Here is a 2,267-nt window from a genome sequence, read left to right as displayed (position 1 = left end):
GAAAGGAGTTATGAGGGTGTGCCACGTGGTGGAAAGGGGAGCTGGGGTCACTAGACACTCTGCATGGAAACTAGGAAATTAGGTTCCGGGGGAACCTAATCGGCGGTGTAAGCGGTCACCCCCAACACGAGAAGACATGATCTGATCACGATATAAAAATAACACACCCTGCCCGGCTCAGCTAAGGACCAGGACCTGCCTGACACCATGTGAGAACAAAGCCTCCGCCCTCTTCCCCAGAGAAGGCCAGTAGACACAATTTCCTGAGCCTGTCGCTGCTGCTTCAACCTCCTCCCCTACAAGCCGCCTTCCTAGTCTCCACTGCCACCTTTGTGCTCCAGAGCCATCGCGAGCCGAGCGTCAGAGCTCCAGGTCTAAGGAGATCTCTCCCCAGCCCCACTACTCACTCGGTCACGTCCATTCTTAGCCAGCGAGACATTGGCAACGGGGAAGGAGCAGAGCGAGGAGGTGGAGGAATCACAGTCGGTCCTACAGGAGAACAGGGGATGATAGTCTGCTGTCACCGTGCTGGCCTCACCCTTCCTTTTGTCCTTCCCGTACTGCCCCTTGGACTCCAGGTCTCCCCTGGGCCCCGACCCCATCCCACCTCCCAGCACATTCCCTCGGACGGGAATGCATGGACTCCGAGTTGGATCACTGTGGACTTCAGTTTCTCCACAGACCACTTGGGAGCTGGATGCACAAAGTGTAGGATCCCAGGTCCCTGTCCCTAGAGTTCAATTCGGTTGTCTTGGCCTTTTGAGAACATTCTCCAAGGGGACCTACAGATGTCTTTCACGGAGCACACACGCCCTCAAACTACTGGCAGAATTGCACATCGGGTGTGTGTGCGCACATGGATATTACGGCACGGAGGGCCACAGCTTTCGCAAGACCCGTCCCTCTAAGAGGAAGGTGCTCTGCCTTCCTTCGAAACCACAGCTCACGGCCCCGGGTTTTGAGACAGAAAAAAAGAAGACTCTGAACCACTGCTAGCCGTGCCCTCATGAGCAGGTGCTGATGGCCCTATAGCCAGCAGTAAGGCAAACGTGGGAAGAGTGGGAAGCAACCCAGGGCCCAGGGAATAAGCCTAGTCACTGTGTTTCCCCACTCTCCACTGTTCAGCAGGGTCCTGGGGGTGGGAGAGGGATTAAGGGCAGGGCCACTTTGCTCAGACCTGCTGCTGACCAGTTTAGTTCTGAAATGACCCAAGAGGTTGAGTTGCCTCAAAATCCCACACTGGTATGAAATACAAAAGGGTGCTTTTAAAATACATTCCTTTCGAACGAAGATCTTTGACTGACTCTTTCTCACGGCCACGGAGTCAATGTTGACTCCTAGCGAGGCCTCTGTGGGTTTCTGAGATGACAGTCACTGTTTATGGGAGTAGAAAGTCCAGTCTTTCTCCCAAGGAGCTGCTGGTGGTTTCAAACTGTGGACCATGCGGATCGCAGCCCAACACATAACCACTATGCCACCAGGCTCTACCACCACCACCACCACCCCGCAGCAACAACAAAAAAAATTAGTTGCCTCAAGAAAAACAAAACCCAAAATTCCACCTTGCGCAGTTAAAGGAAGAAACAGTCCCTCACAATGACAGTCTAGAAGCGCCTTTGTCATTTGTTACCAGGATGTAGTAACCCCCAGCGAAAGGTAAGACATCAAATAAACCCACGGACTCAAGTTTCCTCATCAGCAAAAGAAGGCCTCCGAGGGTCCTGGCCTCAACCATCTGCAGGGTCCCTGACCAGACTCACCTGTAGTAGAAATGCACAGGGCTGAGGTGGCTGACTGTCGGCATGTAGGAGTAATAGAAGGAGCCATAGAGGAACACAGATACCCAGAGCAGGAGGAGGACGGTGCATAAGAGTACCCCAAACTGTAGCAGCAGCTTGCGGGCGCGGCTTGCTAAGATGTAGCCCACGTCCTGGGCCCATAGTAAGGCGGGCACTGGCGGGTCATTGCCCATGGCCGGCAGAACAGGGGGCCTGGCCCCAGGTTCAGCCCTTGCGTTGTTGTTCCTAGCTGCTCGGACACCGGGATGCCACCCCGGGCCATGGGGTGCGGCCGCTGATGGTTCCTGGAAAGATATGAGGAGGAACGAGTAACTAACTCCTTTCTCCCAGCAGCTGGGGAAAAAAGACACGCTGGCTGGACTGGCTTTGAGGAGACAAAGCCAAGTCATGGTAGAACCTGGCCCTTCTCCAAAAGGTTCCCCCTCGGCCAGTTACCCTTAAAAAAAAATTTCTCAACCCCCCCCCCCC

The 2,267-nt window shown here is 54.5% G+C and overlaps 1 protein-coding gene across 1 annotated transcript in view; it reads right to left on the bottom strand.

Annotated features, from left to right (window-relative positions):
* The window catches only part of BSCL2 (BSCL2 lipid droplet biogenesis associated, seipin), a 13,876-nt gene that overhangs the window by 9,473 nt on the left and 2,136 nt on the right, over window positions 1-2,267 (bottom strand). Inside the window, exons 2-3 of the mRNA XM_045297242.1 lie at window positions 1,761-2,083; window positions 408-489 (exon numbers count right to left, since the gene is read on the bottom strand). Of these exons, the coding sequence (XP_045153177.1) occupies window positions 408-489; window positions 1,761-2,083 (405 nt within the window). The remainder of the gene's footprint in view (window positions 1-407; window positions 490-1,760; window positions 2,084-2,267) is intronic.

Source organism: Echinops telfairi, unplaced genomic scaffold (genome assembly GCF_000313985.2).
Source record: "Echinops telfairi isolate 266 unplaced genomic scaffold, ASM31398v2 ScPeMD7_7417;HRSCAF=8455, whole genome shotgun sequence".
NCBI classification, from domain to species: Eukaryota; Metazoa; Chordata; class Mammalia; order Afrosoricida; family Tenrecidae; genus Echinops; species Echinops telfairi.
This window is presented reverse-complemented; position numbering and strand designations above follow the sequence as displayed.